The sequence below is a fragment of the Magnolia sinica genome, chromosome 6 (genome assembly GCF_029962835.1).
Source record: "Magnolia sinica isolate HGM2019 chromosome 6, MsV1, whole genome shotgun sequence".
Classification (NCBI taxonomy): domain Eukaryota; kingdom Viridiplantae; phylum Streptophyta; class Magnoliopsida; order Magnoliales; family Magnoliaceae; genus Magnolia; species Magnolia sinica.
The window spans coordinates 97,040,734-97,062,222 of NC_080578.1; the positions used below are offsets into that span (position 1 = coordinate 97,040,734).

The 21,489-nt window shown below is 38.9% G+C and overlaps 1 protein-coding gene across 1 annotated transcript; it reads right to left on the bottom strand.

Annotated features, from left to right (window-relative positions):
• Positions 1-519: 519 nt before the first annotated feature.
• Positions 520-18,114, bottom strand: LOC131249756 (probable disease resistance protein At4g27220). Its single transcript, XM_058250521.1, has 4 exons — positions 17,943-18,114; positions 2,372-2,674; positions 1,564-1,730; positions 520-1,476 (listed from the first exon to the last, which is right to left on the bottom strand). The coding sequence occupies exons 1-4, from the start codon at positions 18,112-18,114 to the stop codon at positions 520-522; spliced, it is 1,599 nt and encodes a 532-aa protein (XP_058106504.1).
• Positions 18,115-21,489: the final 3,375 nt, after the last annotated feature.

Sequence of the window (21,489 nt, forward strand, 5' to 3'; positions counted from 1 at the left end):
AAAAAGCATAGAATGCCAAACTGAATTATTGGTGCTGTGACGCGGATGCAATCTCTTCTACTTGTTCTGCTTTTCTTTTCATTCGACGTCCTTCTTCGTCATCTTCTTGAAAAAGGGGTAGGAGGAGTGTTTTGGTGTTGGGATCCTCCCACTCCAATGCATCCCACCACTCTTTGCTTCCTTCAATGCTTCCCCTCACAACAGATGTTGATTTGCCCATAGAAAGAGGGATCTTCTTCAGCATAGGACAATCAGTTATATAAATTTCAGTCAGGGAAGGACAAATGATTACCCACTTACAAACGCTTTTCAATTTCCATAAACGCGCCAAACGCAACTCCCACAAGTTAGGGAGTAGGATGATGGTATTGTTATTGTTGTTGTTATCACCTTCTTCTCCTCCTTTTATCACCTCCTCCATCTCACTGCATTCTATGATACGGATGGATTCGAGGCATTGGAGGTGCTGAAACAATTCAATTGACATAACATTCTCCAATACTTGACATCCCCAGACACTCAGGTTTCTGAGGCATGCAAATGAGGGAGGCAGCAAGACTTCTCACACAGACCCCTTAAATTCGGAAGATCTATTAGATCCAGAGACTCTATTGAGGGTAAAGATGGAATTATGGTGCTGTTGTCTCCTATCGGCAACGACCACTTCATGCTACACCTCCAGATGTCACATGACTGTAAGTGTTGCAAGCGAGACAGGCAGTGTAAGCTTGACAGCTCGCATCTCCCCATATTCAACTTAACATTACTATCAGAAAGCATTAAGGAATTGCAACCACCAGCATTTATCCCATTTGTCCATTCAGCAGATGAAACATAAAGCTGTTTGAGGTTAACCAAACATTCGATCCCATGTGGCACTTCTTTGATACCAGTATTATAGAGGTTCAAAAACATTAGACGCTTCAGCTTTGCTAAGGACGGTACCTCCCTTAAACTCTTACACCTAGTTAATAAGAGCATACACAGGTTCTCCAAGTTGGAAACTGATTCTGGCAGATACTCAATACCAGTCTCAGAGAGGTCGAGAACTTTGAGGCTGTTCATGCGATTGAAGAACTCATGAGAAATGTTTCTTGAGAGAGGATTACCTTGCAACAACAATGTGGAGAGTTTTGGGCACTTGGATTCACCTGAAAGCATTTCAATTTGATTTCTCATTAATGAGATTTTTTCAACCTCTTCAGTAAATTCTTCTACACCAATTGATCCCCTTATCCCCATGCCAGCTTTGACTACAAACAGAGGCCTCTTCCTTGTAATTCCGATCGCCAGATCTCTTATTAAATCATGCATTACTACCTGAATAGGAGACTTCCTTACCAACATACATACATCTATCAGTCCATTCAATAGCGTGTGGTCTTTGTCTTGTTCCTTTTCCCAATCTCCCATATCATGTATTAATCCTTCTGCTATCCAATATTTTACCAGATATTCATCATGGAATCCATAGTCCTATGGATACAAAGCACAATACAAGAAGCAAGATCGAATCCTCTCAGATTTTAGTCGATCGTAACTAAATTTCAAAATTGAAAAAACTTGATCATCCATACCTTCGATCTCCATCGTTGAGCATTTTAACTCTTCTAATGCATTTCTCCATTCTCTAACGTCATCCTTTTCTCTCATTGCACTTGCTACTGTGATGATTCCAAGCGGCAAACCACCACATTCTTCAGTCACAAGCTTCGTAATCCGTTCTACTTCTGTAGAAAGCACCACATCAACCCCAAGCCTTTCCTTGAACAATTTTCATGCTTCTTCTCTTAAAAGAACCTCCACTTCAAACTTTTTTTTAGCACTTCATGCCTCGGCATATATTTTTTGATCGAGTAGTCAGTACTACTTTGTATGCATTTCCCTCAGGAATCCCTACCTTTTCCATTGGAAATGTTTTCCACATATCATCTAAGATGATAACAAACTTCCCCTTCATTTCAAAGCCTCAAACAATTTCCTTAACCTTCCCATTTCATCATCTTCATAGGAAATGTCCATTCCTATTTCTTGTGAAATACTATTTTGCAGTCTCTCAATATTAGAATCATTAGATACCGTCACCCAAATGGCAAGGCCAAATATTCGAGATTTATTTATTTTATTATAGATGTGAGTCATGATGGTCGTTTTTTCCACTCCCCTCATGCCATATACACTAATAGTTCTGACATCCTGATCCATCAACGACTCCCAAATCTGTTCCAATTTTTTTTCCGTCGTCGTTCTACCCACCAATTTAGTTATGGGCATACTTTCACTTTCAGGTAATAGATTAGCAAGTAACCCTTCTAAAAATCGACCTTTCTCTTTAAGCTTCACTACCTCTTCAATCTTCTTTACGACTTACTTTCCCAATGCAACACGTGGGGGAGTGAGAAATCTCTCCCTATTTCTCCATAAACCTCTTCTATCTTAGTCACTGTGCTTGTAACCTTTTCCACATTTTCCAGCCATAAACTGACCTCTGCCTTTGGCTTCTTTTCATGCATCACGTACGTTGCGTTCAGTGCAGTAATTATGTTGGTCTGTTGGCTGACCAACTCTTGCATTTCGGTTTTCAGAACATCAAGACTCTCTTCAAGCCTTCTAGAGTAGTCGTATTGAACCCATGAATTCTTGGCAATCTCCTGGAGGAATTCCATAGCAACTCCTGCAATAGCAACATAGAAATGTAAAATAAAAAATTATTGAATAAAAAAATAAATAAGTTAAGGTGTGCTTAGTTACACTACATTTCATGAAAAATTGTACTCATAATAGTCTAAAAACACAACTTGACTAAATTCAATGTTAATTTGGACGGGTTAACTTGGTGAGTCGACCCAACTTAGCTGGTAATTTAATAATTATAAATTTTTTATATTTATAATTATGGAGAATATTTAGAATGGTTAAGTTTATAGCCATATTTATTCATTAGAGCTAATTGCTTCTCTATTTTTCCTACTATATTTAGAGTTAGGGGAATTTCTTTTTCCTTTTTCTTTTTCATGGACAGACAGAAATGGACACGGATTGCGTCCTACCCCCGCCCGTCTCTAGCCTTGAACGGGCAATTTTGTGGGAGGGCCCACCATGATCTATCGGTTTATCCATGCTGTCCATCCCTCCCCTCGGATCATTTTAATGTCTGTACAAAAAAAGGTAGATCCAACGCTCAAGTGGACCACAACAAATAATAAGCTTGATTGCATTAAATGCATAAAGCATTAGTGTCAGTTGCATTAAATGCAAGAGTCATCCATAGTGTGGTCCACTTGAGCATTGGATCTGCCTAATTTTTGTACTTATGCCTTAAAATGATCCGATATGAGGGATAGACAGCATAGATAAACCGATAGATCACAGTGGGTGTGCCCGTAGAACTGCCCGTTCGTGGCTAAAGACGGGCGGGGGTAGGACACAATCCGCGTCCAACAGAAATACACTTACTTGAGGGTAGTTACATAATATCTTCTTTACCATACAAGACGCAAGGATAACTACTATTTACAGGAAGTGGATTGCTTGTGACCCCGATATTTTGCCCCAAGTTGCGTGGGGCTCATAGAGACGTCCATGACAAATCCACTCTGTCCATCTGTTTTGAAAGACTAAAATAGAATAGGATTTTAAAACTCAGGAATATAAAAAATCAGGTGGGCGCCACACAAAATGTGATGTAGAGAGGGTCATGGACACTTTCATGTCCAAGATGGACCAGAGAAGGCTCGATCGGAGGTGGAGGTGATCCAGACCGTAAGAACCTTACAATAGGCGTATCTCGCAAACCGTAATGAGTTACTCGACATATCATATATGATTTTGGGGAGATTCCATCAGATCGACGGTCGAAAATCCATTTTATTTCTGTTTTTACTATTTATAGTAAGTTTTAGTTTGATTATAACTCTTCATCCTTTGAGCTTTAGGAGTTGTGTCCAACATGAAATGTTTAAAAAAATTAAGAGAATAACATGGTTAAGCCCCGTAAAACACTTACTATAAATAGTAAATTTACTATTTATAGTACGTTGCGAATGTTAGAGAGTTGTAGTTGTAGTAGTTGTAGTTTAATTCCGAAACTTCTTCCAAGGTTTGGTATCCCTATAAAAAGGGTTGTAAACTCATTTATTTTGATATATCAATCAATTTACAAATTTTCATGAATATTATTTCTATTTTCTTGTTTTTTCCTTGTGGAGTCTCTATGAGGAGTTTAGAGAAGCTTTGTGGATTCGAAGTAATTATCCTTTAGGAAGAAGGTGATCGACCTCATCACGCCCATCCCTGTGTCATTTGGTATCAGAGCGAGGACTCCCCTTGGACCGATGACAAACAACGAATGTATGAACCAAAATCATGTAGACGGTGATCCATGGATTCGTTATCTTTTATAGAGAATGGAAGTTTTCCACTGGAAGAGTCAGTTGACCATGTAAGGGTTGCAGACAGCCCTCAACCATCTTACGGATGCGCTAATTCCGCCCCGAGCCCAAGGTGATGCTCAACTATCTGTAGTTGTTGTATAACACAACTCTGATTTTCGTAGAGCACTACTAATGATAAATCGTAGGGCTACACCAAATAATTCGAGCGCTCTAGTGACGAGGACCTTTATGAAGGCTTTGCCCGACGACCAATCCATAGATGCGATCGTCTAGATCGTGCTAAAAGAGACTATCGAGGTAAGGCCAAACTTCTTAGTTTTAACAGAATATTATGCATAGAAGATTTACTCGACTGGCTAGCCGAAGTAGAACGATATTTTGATTATATGGACGTGCTAGAGCATAAAAAGGTGAAATTAGTAGCGTTTAAATTAAAATCTGGTGCTTCTGCATGGTTGGAGCAATTACAACTCTCACGTGCCTGACAGAATAAGCTACCCATCTCATCATGGCCACGGATGAGATGTCTTCTTCGATCACGATTACTTCCTAGCGATTACAAACATATATTGTTCCAGTAATACCAAAACTGCCTACAAGAGAATCGAACTGTCACAAACTACACCAAATAATTCTAGTGGTTGGCAACATGAAACAATCTATCAGAAACTGAATCACAGAAGGTAGCACGATTTATAAGTGGGTTACGATCTACGATTCAGGACTGAGTTTAGATGTACTCAGTCAGGACCATGGATGAAGCAACTTAGTTGGCAGGTAAGGTAGAAACATAGCGTGCAAGAGTTCCTATTTAACCTTACCCTTCAACTCAGCCTCCCATGACGGGTCCCATGTAGGATTCATTACTGATATGAGGAAAAGAACCAGTAGGAGGACATTCTCAACCTTCTGCAACCAGTGGGAGTAGCCCATCTAAGCCTCAACATGCAACACCCACAACAACGGGCCCTAGTAGGATTCCAAATCCTTACGGTCGGCCAAGGCTGAACAATTGTTACCGCTGTGGCCAACCAGGCCACTTATCAAACACCTGCTCTCAGTGCCCCGCAACCCACTTGACCATTAACGAATGAGGCACTGAAGGAGATGCTACAAAAGAAGACCCTGGCTTTGATGAAGATGAACAAACCACTGAGGAAGGAGCTGATAGCAAAGAATGGATGGCCGAGAATTGTGGCGAATCTCTAATCGTGAGTCGATTACTATACACCCCACGGAAGGAATTATATCTACATCGACACAATTTATTCCATATGCGGTGCACCGTCAACGGTAAGGTTTTTGATGTAATCATAGATAATAGTAGTAGCGAGAACCTCGTTTCGAAAGTGATGGTGGACAGGTTAGAGTTACCAACAACAAAACATCCTTCCGCATACTCAATTGGCTGGTAAAAAAGGTGAACGAGACCAAGGTAATTGAATAATGCACTATCTCATTTTCAATTAGTAAAACTTATAAGGATCAGATACTTTGTGACGTGTTCAATATGAAAGCATGTCATATGTTACTCGGTCGACCATGGCAGTTGGACCGTGATGCGACCGACCGAGGATGAGACAATGTTTATGTCTTCGTCAAAGACGGTCGAAAGATGATCCTTAACCCTATAGCACCGGAGAAACACCTTAAAGCTTCTAAAGTGGAGGGGAGCTCCCTCTTGACCATTCGGGATTTCATGGAGGAATTCAAGGAAACCGGCAAGGTGTACGCCGTAGTGGTAAAGAGAGAGAAATTGAAGCCCTTAGACATTCCTCCAAGTTTAAGGTCATTCCTGAACGAATTTAAAGAAGTCTAGTCTGAAGATTTACCCGATGGATTGCTCCCCATGAGGGACATCCAACATCACATATGCCTTGTCCCTGGGGCTAGCTGCCCAACCGCCCTCACTGTCGGATGAGTAAAAAAGAATGTCAGATCTTAAAGGCAGAAGTGAAGGAACTGATCTATACTAATCAAGTCAATGAGAGCATGGGTACATATATTATGTCAGCTTAAGAGCCCATTGCTAAGTACAAGAAAATGACTAATAAACATCGGCGTCAGAAGTTATCTGAGAATCATGAGCTAAGTCTCTTGAGTAACTCGAGGATGAGTTTTTTTCAAGTGAAAGGGTCTGATGTAGAACGTGTCATAGATACATTCCAAGCATGGTTTGACCAAAAGAAGGTGGACCGTAAATTGATCATAACTTTTAATCCGGGTATCGTTACGGGACGCACCTGACCGGGTATCGTTACGGGGCGCACCTGACCGGGTATCATGAATTGAAGTACGATGAGAACTCAAGAACAAATTTTTTTAAAGTGGAGGGGACTGATGTAAAGAGGGTCGCGAACACTTTCATGTCCAAGATGGACCAGGGAAGGCCCGATCGGAGGTGGAGGTGATCCACACTATCAGAACCTTACGATAGGTGTATCTTAGAAATCGGAATGAGTTACTCACTTATGATTTTGGGGTAGGAGAAGCTACTTTAGCCAACCAACCTGGCATTTCTGGGTTTCTCATGTTGAGTTTGCGACATTCTATCATATCGACGGTCTAAAATCCATTTTATTTCTATTTTTACTAATTATAATAAGTTTTAATTTGATTATAACTCTTCGTCCTTTGAGCTTTAGGAGTTGTGTCCAACATGAAAAGTGTTTAGAAAAATTAGGAGAATGACGTGGTTAAGCCACATAGGACACTTACTATAAATAGTAAATTTACTATTTATAGTAAGTTAGGAATTTTAGTTGTAGTTTAATTCATAAACTTCTTGAGTTTTAGTTGTAGTTTAATTCCGAAACTTCTTCCAAGGCTTGGTATCCCTATTTAAAGGGTTGTAAACTCGTTTATTTCAATCTATCAATTAATTTACAAATTTTCATGAATATTATTTCTATTTTCTTGCTTTTTCCTCATGGATTCGAAGTGGTTATCCTTGAGGAAGACAGTGAGCGACCTCATCACGCCCATCCCTGCGTCAAAATGAAATAGTGGGAGTGGAATCGTCCACCGTTGAAACCTTTTTAGAGTTGACCATGATTTTTATATGCCATTCAAACCGTTTATAAGGTTATAATTATCACTTAGATAAATTGTAGGCACAAATATCATCCTAATACAAAACTTCTGTCACCCTCAGCCATTTGATCCCCATTGTTTCATGTGGTATGGTTTATGTGAGGTTTTGATCTGCCTCACTATGGTCGCTTACTTTCCATGTATTGCTATCTTTGTGTAATGCCACCTGCATGTTTAATGAAATACACTATAAAGTAGGATAGTCTGAATTCACTATTTATATCCCTCCCTGTTAGTCACGGTAGTAATTTATTAGTGCAATTGACTGACCGGGACTACCTGGTTAGTTCGGTTAGCCGACAAACCGTGAATCCAGGAGGGTGGCCCCGATTGGGTTGGCCGTCCCAGACTAGTCTGATTGATTTGGGCCAAACATGGATAACTGGCAGTAGTTGAACTACACAGGATGCTTGTACCCAATGTCAATTGTGCTAGATTTGTCCGAGTCAACCGAATTAGCCTAACTGTCGACCAACCGTGTGTGTTCACCATGTATGATCAAGCTTGCCTGAATTTGAAGCACCCCATACCATTGAGAGACCTACTATTAACCGTTAGTGATACAATTCTCAAGTCTCGGGAGCCAGACATGGTGGTATGGGACACTATGTCTATGCTATCAGCCTACGCTAGGGTGACGAGCCTCCCCATAGTGACTAGCGAGCACAAGAGGTGATAGTCCTGGTTCGAACGGCCCCTGTCAAATTACCCGACCCATGGTTCCGTGCAAGAGTAACATTTGAACGACCTGGGCATGAATGGAATTGGGTGACGAGCCCTTTTCCATGTGGTGATTTGGTTATGTGACAAGCCCACACCTTTGAACTGAGTGATTATACTCGGTGTTTGGGTAACGACCCATATCGATCGAGTTGATCATTATACCTTTGCGTATCATGCCTTACCTTTGAAATTGATACCTTGTAACACCCTGTACTTTTCAACACTCAGGTGTCACCATGAATATCTAAATTAGTTTACACGTGTGTGGGAATGCACGTGACTTACATTACAGGTCACCATCCAACGACTCTCAATATATATAACCGTCTAGAACAACTTTCATTCCTATAATAAGCCGTCCATTCGATCGAATTTCAAAATATCCCATCACAACTTCAGGGGAATCTACTCTTAGGGTTTCAATTACCTTGATAGACAAATCTAGCCGTCCATTGTCAATGTCAGACTTTAGATCATCAAATTCACCGTTCATCAGGCCATAGGGCTAAGGATTTATAATATGCGCACGAGCAAACCATCACGTTTCCTTTAGACTAGGTAGGGAGCTCCTAGGATTACTAATGATCAAGTATGGAGATGATCTGACCGTTGGATCATCGGGTATTCACCACATGGACTGCAAAATCATTAAGGCCCACCTAGGCTTTAGATCTACCTGATCTTCAATCAAAGGCCCCAATTAAGGCCTCTAAGGAGAATGGATGGAGTGGATTTCACCAAAACGTCCAACTTAAAAGATCACCACCTGATTATTACACTTAGACCATCGGGGCACTAACCGTACTACGAATCATCTAAACAAATCATAGGACCCTTACAGACCTTGGATGTTAGATCTAAAGATGATCTAACTATTGAATTAACAAGAATCCGCAAATCAAGACCTAGATCATTGGGTTCGCCATTTGTCCACTCCTCAATAGACCATCAATCCAAGCATGGTGGAACTTCATCAACCAGCCTTTAAAACTCAACTAGAAAACCCTATCTAGATGGTTACTGGGTCCCTATGACTCATAGAAGCAGGTTGATCAGAGTTGGAAGTCATCCGACCATCAGATTATCTAAAATTTGACTCTTATAATGAACTTCATTATATATGGCCCACATGAACCTTTTAATCAACCACGCGTCTGATCCCCTGCACTAACTAACCGTGCTAAACGAATGGACAGATTGGATTTATTGAAACGCCTCCATGGGCCCCATAAATCATTACTCGAACATGAAATCGTTAAGCATAGCCCGCCTAAGGGGTGATTATGTCTGATCTTCAGTCTGATGTCCTAATGGGACCATTTAAAAATTAATGGATGGTCTAGATTATACCATGTAGACTTGTGGACCCCACCTTAGGGCTCGTGAGTACACCAGTGGTGTACACCCACACCGCATTGAGTCGGCAAACCCAGTCAAACTGGGTTTGACCCGCAGAATACCAAAGAGGAAAACTTTCTGTCTTTTCATCTTTCCCAACGAACGAACGAGCGTCCGTTCGAGCATCAAGTGGGCCACCAACTGAGAATTATAGGACTGATCCAAACCGTCCATCTGGTAGAGGGACCATGTTAGACTAAAAACTGATATATTTTACATGATACAACACGTGCGCATGCACACAATCTCACGTGTGAGTCGAGTTGTGTACGGTGGTATTCCGAAAACGGAAACCCATCCTATGCCCTGCCAGGTTGGCGATCCGTGTGATTTTCTCTCCCTCAATCCTAGCCGTCCGTCTCATGCAATCCTAGCCCTTCAAAGCTAGGGTTTTACAAAGAAAGAGTTGGAAAGAGAGAGCAGCCGCGGGGAGGTATGTTGGTGCACTGACACGATCTCAACCGCCCATCCGCTGCTAAAAACTCCACTGGATCAATGTAAACCGTCCATTGGGATATTTTTTAACACAAGGAAGCCCTAGATATCTCATTCGAAAGTTCCCCCCTCCCATCTTTGCGACCGCACTCGAAAACCGGCCGTTTCTTCCTCCCTTCAAAACCACCAGAAAAACCTCGTCGGAGCTTCGAAGCCTAGCGTCCTCTAGCTCTCTCACATCAATTCAGACCCTCCAATGCTTTCATTTTAGAGGAAGGAGCTTTGTAGCAAGATCTGCCATTAATGGTGGGTCTTCTTTCTCACCATTCTACCGCACCGGGTCATCTCAAGTCGGGGCAGAACCAGATCGTGCCAGAGTCTTTGCTGGCCGTAGTTGGGAGGAAGTAAGAAAGAGGGAAAGAAGGAAAAGATAAAGAAGAGAGAGAGAGTGAGTCGCTACCGTAATCTCGCCCGAGCTCGGGCCGCGTCTGAGTTGAACCCAAATGCTGCGCGTTGCTGCCTGGTTCGGGCCATGCTGAGGTTCCAGCAGAAAAAAAAAAGGAAAAGAAGGGAAGATGGAAGATTGAGAAAGGGAGAAGACAGTGAGAGAGAGGGGTGTAAGACTCCGACTCGGGTCACACCGAGCTGCTGCCCGCTACCATTGAGCCACACCTAGACTCGGTCTAAGTTTAGGACGAGTTCAGGGCGAGTTGGGCGTGGGTTTGGTCTACTCCAGACCCTGTGAAAGGCTAGGGAGAGGAGAGGAGCATGTAAGAAGGAGAGAGGAGGTAGAGAGAGAGAGTGTGTGCATTACTACACTGGTTCAACTCGAATCGAATCGAGACTGGACCGAGTCAGGTTGCACCTGGTGTCTGCTGCTGGACGTCCAACATAGGAGAAAAAGAAGAGAGAGAGAGAGAGAGCAAAGAAAAAGGAGAGAGAGTAGGGGCTGTTGCGGGACTACTGTTGTAGCTAAGTCGACTCAGTTCATTCCATCGAGTCTATCAGTGTGAGGAGCAAGATGAAGTTAAAGGGAGGAGAAATCTTCATGTGGGCAAGATGTTCTTGGTCCAGCAACTTCATGTTCGAAATTGTTTCGCTTTGATGCTCTTTTAAATTCAAGAACCCATGTTGAGTTGACTCAGCGAACCAATCGAGTCGACATAGGTGAGTCAACACATTCTTCCTGGACTAAACTCATATCAATGTATTGTTATCATTGTTACTACTATTTTTATTAGGATTATAAATATTAGATATAATTAGCCAATATTGGATTATTTATGCTCAAACTAGCTATTATAAACAAAATTGCCGTTATTAAATAATAGTACCTTATTTATTGCTCTTAAATATCATCATTAATAGTAGATTATAATATTAATTATCATCATAATGATCCTTATTACTATGTTAGGTAATATAAGTTATAACACTAATGTGAGTCAACTCTCTCTTCCCATATTAGATTATCCTGAATTACCATTAGTTTCATTACCATGATTATAATAATTATTAGGCATGAATAGCCATCAGTACACTGTTTACGCTAATATTAGTTAATACAAATGAAATTACCATTAATGATATTAGCATGGTATCCACCACCTGAAAGTATTATCTTTAATAATAGATTATACTATTTTATTACCATTGTAATACTTATTATTACCATGGTCACAAATATTAGTTATATTATTAACGTTAAATTGTAACTAATCACATTTTTATATTGTGTTTAAGCTACACATACATCATAGTTCAACTCGTAAAACTAAACCCTAGGGTGGAACCCTAAAACCTAGGTAATCCAAATCCTAAGTTAAGACCTTAACCCAAATAGTGTGTAAAGCTTGGATTTAACCATACAAAATTTATAATTCATGGTAGGATTCGGTTCTAAGGGCGCAAGCACTTAATGACACTAGAAGGTGATTCAGTTCATCAGGTGATGATTTCTTCCCCTTGAGCTTTCCATTTCCCATTAGCTTAAGTAATGGTTTTTATTTTAATTTTAGTTGATAATTGATATTTTTATCTTATAGTCACATGTGTTAATTGTTGGTTTTTTTTTGTTTTTTTTCGAAAGAGAGCTTCATATATATATATATATATATATATATATATATATATATATATATATATATATATATATATATATATATATATATATATATATCTATAAAATTCTAGCTCAGGAACCCTGAAAAAGGGATCAGGGGAGATCTAACAAGATTCAAAAAGACAATCGAAAGATCTCACAGAGAAGGCCGAGCGAGAGACAAAAAGCCGACTGGAACGACTAGCCGGAGCGAAGAGAAAGCTGAGCTAACTGAGCCTCGTCCCTGAAGAAAACTGGATGGAGCCAAGTGGATTAATTGTTGGAATTGAATTGCTAGATTACATGCTTAATATTTCCTGCATATTTTCTTATGCTAGTGGATTACTTGTGGATTGTTTATGAAACTTAAACTGGTACATCAATCAGTGGGAAACCCCACATATAAATATACACCCATACTTGGGATGTAACTTGATAGATTGTGTTTATAATGGACCCTCGATATAGTGGTTAGAATAATGTGAATATTGAAGTGGGCCTACCATCCATGAGTTATTGTGTCTGCGTGGTTTTTGAGGATTGTCTTTTATCGCATTGATTTGATACTTACCATATATGATTTCAATTTGTTATTTGACCTATGTGGCTTTGACTTGGTATTTATCCTATGGTTTCAATGATTTATTTCTACATAACCATGCGATGGTAAGTCACATATATTGAATTTGATTGGCCACTAGTCGATGGGTTTCCATTAAACATCCTAAGGTGATAGCCTTATGAGCCGGGGATGCTGGTATGGGACTTATGCCCGATCTGTCGGCCTACACTGGGTGATGAGCCCCCCTTAATGACCTTTGAGCTTTCTTAAACTGGCTGGTTGTAAATGGAATAATAATGGTTAGGCTAATCATGCATTCATAGCATACGAGCGATGACGGGTGGCCAATTCTGGATGTTGCAACACGTGCCTATAGGATTTAGTTGGGGTATCGTTTCGCTAGTTCCCAGACCACGGATTATCGGCCCACCTTCGATGAGTTTGACACTTCGCATGTACTATGTACTTTCATTGGGGACCGGCCATATGCATGGGTTTTACCCAAAAGCCAACTGGATGAGCATCCTCAGTTGATATGCACTCATACATCCATGTATTTAATAAGACTATATCATGTATTATTTTGTATGTCTTGTTATGTTTTTATAATTATGCTTACCTAATGCGGCCGTATATAATCTTAAGGGGAATTTACACTGAGCTGGCCACTCATTCATTGAATATATAACCGTACAGGTAGCACAGGTGGCCTAGATGATATTCGTGTTCATATTGATGAGGAGCAGGGTACAATTGTTGATGATGCATGATTGTTTTGCCAAGAGTTGCTACGTGATTTTACAGCTCGAGATTTGTTATAATTTACTTTGTTTCACATGCGATATTATTTTATTTTGTAATTGTAAGTATTGGGACAATGGTTTGTATAAGTCATTATGGGCAAACGCTCGTATATTCTGAATGTAAATGTAAATTTTTCTTTATGTTGATTTATCAATCTTTCGCTAAACTACTAACTCTGAAATAAAAAGAAAAATATATACGTGGAATCTGGCTCTCTAGAAGTTAACACTCGGGTTTTTGGAAAACGAGTCATATACTCGGGTCTGAAAACACGGGGCGTTACATACCTAAGTTTGGATCATGGATCGCAGGCTCAAATTTGCTACAGACACCATAGGCCAAGTGATCTGGATAAGGTCAATAATTAAATGGAGGTGTTTTAGCTTTCCCAATCTTGTTGGATGAACAGACTTTTTTTACACACACACACCCCCACACACTCATGCTAAACATTTATAACATTACATTAGCATAAGTTGGCAACTCGGCAGTCGAGGTTGTTGAGGGTCAAATATTACATATTATCCTCCATTTATAACTTGGTTTTATGAACATGATAATGTTTAATGTTCTATTTTACTCATGTTTGTGTTGTTAGGTGAATTTAATAGCTTGGATTGAAAAGGGTGATAAAAGCATGGATTTGATGCTCAAGAATCACCAAGGCAAGGGATAGATCTTAGGAGACCAAGATTGAAGAATTTACATGCTAAAGATCCAAGAAAACCAAGGAATGAAGAGAATCAAATATTTAAAGTGAAGAAAAAGAATCCTGAAATTGTCCTGAAAATAAACATATTCATGAAATGGTCTTGAAGAAGCATATTCTGAAAATTTGGATCATTCTATAAAATTGCGCAGAGTGAAGTCTATTTTGAAAAACTGCGTAAATTTGAGGTAGTTTCTAGAGTTTTCTAACTAGGTGCGAAAGTTGGAGTTTCATAACTATAAATAGGACTCCATAGGATGTGCCTAGGCATCATTTAGGGTTTGAGGAGTGGAGCAAAAGCGTGGAGAAGTTGTCGCCAGGAGTTTTTCTTCATTTTTCTTAGTTGTTTTTATGTTTTTCTTAAGAGATTTTAGTTCAATCATGTCTATGGTTGACTAAACCTCTTAGCTAGGGCTAAGATGTGAAACTTGTAGCGTATTGGGATGTTTTTATTGCTTTGATTCATGTTTATATTGAACGCTCTTTGATTCTAGTTTGATATTTAAGAAATACTTTCAGTTTTTAATGGTTTATTGTGACTCAAATTACAGTAGATCTGCAATAGCTTTAAGTATCTTCTTTTTATGTATTGAGATTGTGAAATTAAGAAATCCTGTTATTCACCATCGTCCCTTGGGCATGGTTAGATGATGAAATTCTCCCTAACTTTCACAATTCTCTTAGGTTGGTTGTAGGATTGGTAAATCTTATTGTTTGCCTTGTCTCCTAGGCATGGTTTTGTGATGGAATCACTTCCAGTTCTCACACCTCTCATCCATTGAGAATTAGATCAAAGGAAGTTCAGATTTGATTTTACTGAGATATCTTCCAATTGGATAAGATAGGACTCTGATTCTAGTTGTGTCCTTGAATCAAGCATAGATCTCCCCGATCTCTACAAGTGGATCCTTGGAAACCCTAATTACCACCTTTGAATTTGTTAGTTTTAATCACTTTACTCATAATTATTCTCTATTAATTCATATTTAGATTCACATCTTTTTCTAGTTCTTTTCTAGTTGCTTTCAGAATACACACGAGATTAGTCACTGTGGATCCGACCTCGGTCTCATCGAGATTATTACTATATCGCGACCCTACACTTGGGGTTATGAACAAGTTTTTGGCGCCATTGTCGGGGACTAACGGTTGCGTTTTTTTAAAATTAACTAGTTTTGAAATTAGTTTAAGATTAGGGTTTTTCTACTTATTATTTTTAGGTTAGGGTTTTTTCTGAATTATTTTAGAAATTAACTTGGCTTTCTATTTCTAGTTTTAGAAACTTTCCTTTTCTGTTTTCAGAAACTAATTTACTTTCTAATTCTCGGATAGAATCTTTCCTAATTTATTTTTAGAAGCTAATTTTTTAGAAACTTTCTTAATATGTTTTTAGAAACTAATTTCCTTTCTTTTTTCTTTTTTTAGAAACTAGTTTACTTTCCTTTTTCTTTTTTAGAAACTTTCATTCTATTTTTAGAAACTTTCCTTCTTCTTTTTTTAGAATTGTTTTCTTAGTTCTTTTTTTTTTTTTAAAGAAAGATACGAACTTTCCTTTTTCTAGGTTTAGAAACTTTCCTAATTTGTTTTTAGAAACTTTCCTTTTCCGTTTTTAGAAACAAGGTTGCTTTTTTAGAAACTTTCCTAATTTGTTTTAAAAACTTTCCTAATTTGTTTTTAGAAACTTTCCTTTTTCATTTTTAGAAACTATTTACTTTTTTTAGAAACTTTCTTAATTTGTTTTTAGAAACTAACTTTTCTTTCTATTTCCATATTTAGAAACTTTCCTAATTTGTTTTTAGAAACTAACTTTTCTTTCTATTTCCAAATTTAGAAACTTTTTTCTTTTTTATTAATTTAGAAACTAATTTATTTTTAGGACTAACTTTTTGTTTTGTTTTTAGGTTATTTTTTTTCTGATTTATTTTTAGAAACTAACATTATTTTCTGTTTTGTAGGATCCTAACATAGAACTCTCCAAACTGGTAAACTCCTTCTAACTTCTCCTCTATTTACTTTTCATATTGCTGTAGGATTTTTCTTTTATTCTATTTTAGGATTAAGATTTCACCATATATATGCAAGAGTGGGAACGTTAGCATGCTGAGTTAGTTTTAGAGAATGAGAGAAGTTGTGAAGGGCTGTCAGATGATTATGTTAGGAAACAACTTATGTCTTAAAAATTTTCTGAAACCATCATCGAGAACCAACCAGAATACAATGCCCACCGGTTAAGAAGTTTTTATGCGATCATAGGCAGGAGAATAATTACACCCCATAGATTAAGAAAACAGCACGTGATTATTGGAGTTATCATAATTATGGGAGTGAGAACTATTATCACCCATCAGACAAGAAGAAAACAATGAGAGATTATATTATGGGTGATAATATGTACCAACAACCATCAGACTCTCCCACTTATGACCTGTATGACTATGATCAGTGGAAACATCAACATTGGAGAGATGAACCAACAATTGATTATAATGACTATTCTCTAGGATCCCCTACCTTTAAAATTGAAACAGAAACAATCCAAGAGGATTCACGTTTGAATTTCATGAACTATGAAGAACAGTTCAACTAACTTGTTGCAGGCATGATGAAATCATTAGAAGCAATTGAATTGCACCTTGATAAGATTGAAGAGGCTAGGTTATCACAATCTCAACCCAATCTAGAAACACAATGCGAGGAAAGTGATCCTAACTCGCTTGTGGAGAGTACTGGAATTGAGAATGAAGAGTTGGATTGTGTTAACAAGCATACGACTCAATTTTTCGAAGATTCGATCTCGATGACTGTCCAAAGGAATGATTAAGAGACATTAGTGTCTTTCAAATATAATGATACCGACACGCTCCAATCTTATGATACACTTGACTTTAATGAGGAGGAAGATGCTAGTTTATTCGAGCCTCAACTCAACTTAGGAAAACAATGTGAGGAAAGTGATCTTAGCCCACTTATGAACTGTACTGAATTGGAAGATAATAAGTATTGGGATGAGAATCATGAATTTATAGCCCTAGATTCACTGAAATTGATTTCAATTATAGTTCAGGAAAGTGATCGCAAGATACAAGACATTGTCGACCATAATGATCTGCTCTACTTATCTGATATGTTTGATTTAAATGTGGAGGATGAGCCTCTTCCAATCGACCCTTCCAGCTCTTCTGAGGTATGTGTAGACCACTCCTTTGATTTACATTCACTATTAGAAAACAGGGCAACGCCGATGGCTAAAAACCGTCGGCAATGACATTCCCCAATGGATTTTAACCGTCTCGAGGTCCGTCGGCAAAGGGTGCGTCGACGTTTCCGATAGTAAAAGCAACGTTTAAAACCGTCGGGGTTGTCGACGGCCAAAACTATCGGCGTTTCTGACGGTAAGAGCGACGGCCAAAACTGTCGGCGTTTCTGACGGTAAGAGCGACGGCCAAAACTGTCTGCATTTTCGACGGTTTTTAGCCGACGGCGATTGTCATAAATTTTTTGAAAAAAAAATTGAAAATTGGATGATATATTTCTTGCTTTTCTATTGTGTAGACTTACCATCTCAAATAGGCAACGCATATCGATTTCTAGATATTCCCATTTCTCCAAAGTCCTGAACAAACCAACCTATTTAAGAAGGCAAGTCTACACAATAGAAAAACACATACATGGTATACCAAAAACTTTTAACGGCAATAAGAAGCAAAAACCAGCATGGCATACCAAAAACAACTTCATCTCTTTCGGCTTGTGAGAAGAACATGAAAGTAGACATAGCTCTCTTTAGTGTATTAGGATCCTTTTTCTTCTTTGGTTTTCTCTTCTTTGAACCGTCTTCATCTCCATCTTTGGATTTCCTCTTAAAAGAAGATGCCTTAGGAGCAGTTGCTTTCATTTATGAGAGCCTGAAAGTACTTGGGCCATATCCACAATTCATTTGTCCTCCTGAGGAGCAAGCACCATAACAGGCAAGAAAGAGCTGACGCTTTTGTCACTGTAAACACATTCAATTAGAAATTTCAAAAAAAAAAAAAAAACAGTAAATGAGCCAAGATCAACCAACTAACCACTTAGCCGGATGAGAAGTAGCTAGGAGTAGGTTGGCTAGTTGACCTATCTTGGCTCTATCCTGATTCAAGATCTTTTGAATTTTATACATGACTTAATCCATCGCTATTATCCTATGTTAATGCACCGGGGTTAAGCTTAAAGATAAAAGATAAAAGTCAAATCATCAAGGAAGCATGATTATGAAACCATTTATTATTTATCATAGTAATAAGGATATAGACCGTTCAATGGGGACCACACATTGCTGGTTGTGGGCTCCACCATCATGCCTTGATGAAATCTACTCTCTTGTTTAGTTAGGTACCCAAAATTTAGGCAAATACCAACAAGATCTGTTGAGTGGACTTCCACCCTTGATTTTCACAGACAGTCTACTATGTTGTGAGGTATGATGGCACGCCTAAAAAATCAGGCCATTTTAAGGCTTGGGTGGGCGCAATGACAATCAAGCCTCTCAACTCTTCTACCTGTGTGGCCCACCTGAGGCATTGATTGGTCTCTTTTTTTTTTTTCCATGGCCAAACCAAAGAAGGCGTGCACATACATTGTATCTGAAAATGATCCACCACACTCAAAGCCATAATTTTAATGAACCTACATAGCTCATGATCATACTACATCCAAATCACCTGGTGTAGATTGACTTTGGTCAACTAATGTAGATCTTGTCTAACAAATCACCTTAATCCATTGAGCCAAAATCCATTTATCTATAATCTTAGTACAAAGAGTATAGAAGCTAACTATCCTTTATTAGGATTAATCTAGGAGCAGTTCTAAACTTGCATGGTTCAATTTTTAAAGGATTTGAAGGAAAACATACAAACATTTTCAATACCATACATACTTTTGAATAAGTGAGAAGTTTGTAAAAGATGATTGCATACTCAAGGAATTTGATGGAGTTTGCCAGCAAAATATCATGAAAGATAGCAGGTATATAGATATATGACAGAACTCACATGGAATTATGTAGAATTCATTTTGTCGACAGCGAAATTGGTTCAACATCACTAAGAATTTTCTCTTCCTCACATATGAATAGATCCAAGCGTCTTCCAGTTGCAGTAAGAATCCCATTGCATTCCGTCCATCAGGCCCTGCAGGTGCAGGTGACTGGGTAGAATGGCTTCTCTGGTTTCTTCGGTCACCCACACTCGAGGAACCCCACCCAGGAGCTCTGGTCGGTCGATTTGACCAATCTTGTGCTCTATTTTCTTTCTAACTGTTGTCATCTAAAGACTTCTCAATAGGGGAAGAACTCCAAACAGGAAATCTTGTTGGTTGATTCAACTCATCTTGTCTTGTCTTCATTCCAACCACCAATATCTGAAGATCTCTCCGTATGGGTAACCTTTGGGCTCTGACTACCCTAAACAGAATTGGATTGACCATGCGTCTTTTCCTTATCCCAAACATGTGGTTTGGCAGGTGAATCATTCGGTTGGTTCCAACAATTTACATCTTGGGATTTAGCATCTTGAACCCTCTCATTTCTTGCATCATTTGATTTCCAACCTCCCCAAGGAGTAGATTGATTAGATTGAACGGGCTGCTTCTTTTGCACTTCTGTTCTATCCCAAGAATTAAATCCAGGACACTCCTTTGTTGTTTGGTCTTTTAAATTCACTTTCCTGTGTTTCCTTTTTATTACTATTCCAGCCACTCCATGCATTAGACTGCTCTGACTGTGTCTGGTGCTTTTTCGCATCTCCCATACTATATTACTATCCCAGCCACCACGAGCATTAGACTGGCAAGCTTCCGTATTTCGGCATCTCCCACACTATTACTGTCCCAGCCACCCTAGGCATTAGACTGATCTGATTGTGCATGGTACTTCTTTTTCGCATCTCCGATACTATTCTAAGAACTAGTTCCGGGCAACTCTGATGATTGGATAGGTTGAGTTGCCTGTGTTTCCATTTTATTAGTATCCTAACTAGACCAAACACTTGTGTTGGATGGTGGTATATTATTTTTTCTTGAATTGGGATCTTTATCAACACCCCAGTCACCCCAACCATTTGATTTCACTTCAGTAGCTGCAGCTTGTCCCCAGCATGACATGTTAGCTTTCTCATTCTCAAGTTTCATATCCTCCAAGTTGCGCTGAATCTCAGCAGAGTCATCAAACATTGGCTTCTCAGATGCTGAGTTGAGCTCCGATGAAGGACAAAACTCCATGTTTCCATTTTCCTCGTAAAGATCATCAACATCTGCACCTAGACATTCATTACTTACTTCTTTTTCACTAGAAATAGTGCTTACCAAATGGAGGAAATCATACACATCTGTTACGACATCTAGATTTGATGCCACCTAGCAAAAAGAAGAAAGAAGGCGATTCATATTTATGCTTATGAAAAAAAGTCTAATAGTTTACATGGCTAGGTTATTAAACTAATAAATTCTAAGAAAAATAGCAAGTGCCAAGACAATAACAATAATAATCATTGCATGGATTAACAATCAAACAACAATGGTAAAGGGAAAAAAACTAACTTCTTTCTTGCTCCACATAATCTGGAAAGGTGTTCTTGTGCCAACGGTGACATGTTTACCCCAAGAACATGATACAACTATACTGGATAGTGAATCCGTGTGACACCTTTCAGCTGCTCCCTTAAAACATTTAATTGGCCTCTGCATCCATAAAAATTATTAAGATTGGTTAAACCCTACCAAATTACCAATAAAAATTCAGTATGGCACAACGGTAATTCTTCCCTTGAACGTCATGGAATTTAATATCAACAGACATTGGCAAGACTCAACATTAATCCATCTTTACTTTAAACGTTGGGCTTTAAATCAAGACTTGTTAGGTTGATTCTCGAGTCATATGCCACATGTACAAGGCCAGGCTAGGCCCGGACCTAGGCTCATGCCAGACCAAAGTCCAGGATGGGCCTAGCATAGAAGCGCCTAGCCTAATCCCAATACCAATGATTGGTGGTGTGGGCTTTACCAGTCCAAAATTTCATAAAATCCCTATTTTCCACTTGAATGTTTTTAATCTATCTGATTAGTTAAGTGAACCTCACATGCATAAGAAATTGATATTTTAGAGGAATGGAGCCAGCAGTCTACGTTCAAGATGGATGGGTTGCTAATCGAGGACTGGAATAGCATATATTTTTAAAAGTTGCGCTAAAATGACGAGCCCAACCCAACCCAAATTGATTGGGCATCCAGG